The 894-nt window shown below is 51.9% G+C and overlaps 1 protein-coding gene across 1 annotated transcript in view; it reads left to right on the top strand.

The window, feature by feature from the left end:
- The first annotated feature begins 229 nt into the window (after positions 1–229).
- The window catches only part of COG4 (component of oligomeric golgi complex 4), a 14,320-nt gene continuing 13,655 nt past the window's right edge, over positions 230–894 (top strand). The window contains exon 1 of the mRNA XM_009877952.1: positions 230–309. Within this exon, the coding sequence (XP_009876254.1) occupies positions 287–309 (23 nt within the window). The 5' untranslated portion in view covers positions 230–286. The remainder of the gene's footprint in view (positions 310–894) is intronic.

Raw genomic sequence — 894 nt, 5'->3', positions numbered from 1 at the left:
GTCCGGGGCGAGTTTGCGTGTTACCTGAGGGAAAACCTGCGCGATGGGGTTTGAGGAGCTGGTGCTTTCAAATGGCAACGCTATAAGCATTTAAAGTGGGAGTTCAGGAAGGATTTACTTGTCACAAGAGCTCCTGGAAGTGCCTCGTCCTCCAGTTGGATGGGGCGAGCTGCTGGGCTGGAGGGGAGCGGAAATCACACCCGGCCGCCTCCTCCTTCTCTTTCAGAAAACTGTGCAGGAAGAGCTGGATGCCCTCCTGGAACAGCAAAGCACTATAGAGAACAAGATGGTCGCCCTTCATCGCATGGGGTTAGTGATCCCCACCCTCTCGCCTTCTGCACGCTGCTCCGTACCTCCCCACTCACGGCATGAGGTGAAAATTCGCTTCAGCGCTGTGAGGGAAGCACAGAAAATGCCAGATTTAAAATGAGTTTGTGGAAGGGAACGGTAGTTGGATCCTCATCGTCAGGCTCCTGGTTCTTCTCAGCAGCACTAACGTAGAATCATATCAGCTGGAAGAGACCTAGAAGATCGAGTCCAGCCTTTGTCCCAGCCCTAGCAACCCACTAAACTATGTCCTCCAGTGCAACATCACTCGTCTCTTCAACACCTCCAGGGATGTGACTCAACCTTCTCCCTGGGTAGCCTGTTCCATTGCCTGACAACCCTCACAGTATAGAAATTCTTCCTAATATCCAACCTGAACCTCCCCTGGACAAACTTAAACCCATTTTCCCTCGTCCTGTCACTCTCCACAAAGGAGAATAGACCCACCTCTCTACAACCTTCCTTCAGGTAGTTGTAGAGAGCGACGAGGTCTCCCCTCAATCTCCTCTAGGCTAAACAGCCCCAGATCCCTCAGCCTTTACTCATAAGACTTGTGTTCTAAGCCCT

Source organism: Apaloderma vittatum, unplaced genomic scaffold (assembly GCF_000703405.1).
Source record: "Apaloderma vittatum isolate BGI_N311 unplaced genomic scaffold, ASM70340v1 scaffold20160, whole genome shotgun sequence".
Taxonomy (NCBI): Eukaryota; Metazoa; Chordata; class Aves; order Trogoniformes; family Trogonidae; genus Apaloderma; species Apaloderma vittatum.
Note: the sequence above shows the minus strand (reverse complement) of the source record. Positions and strands in the feature narration are given on the sequence as shown.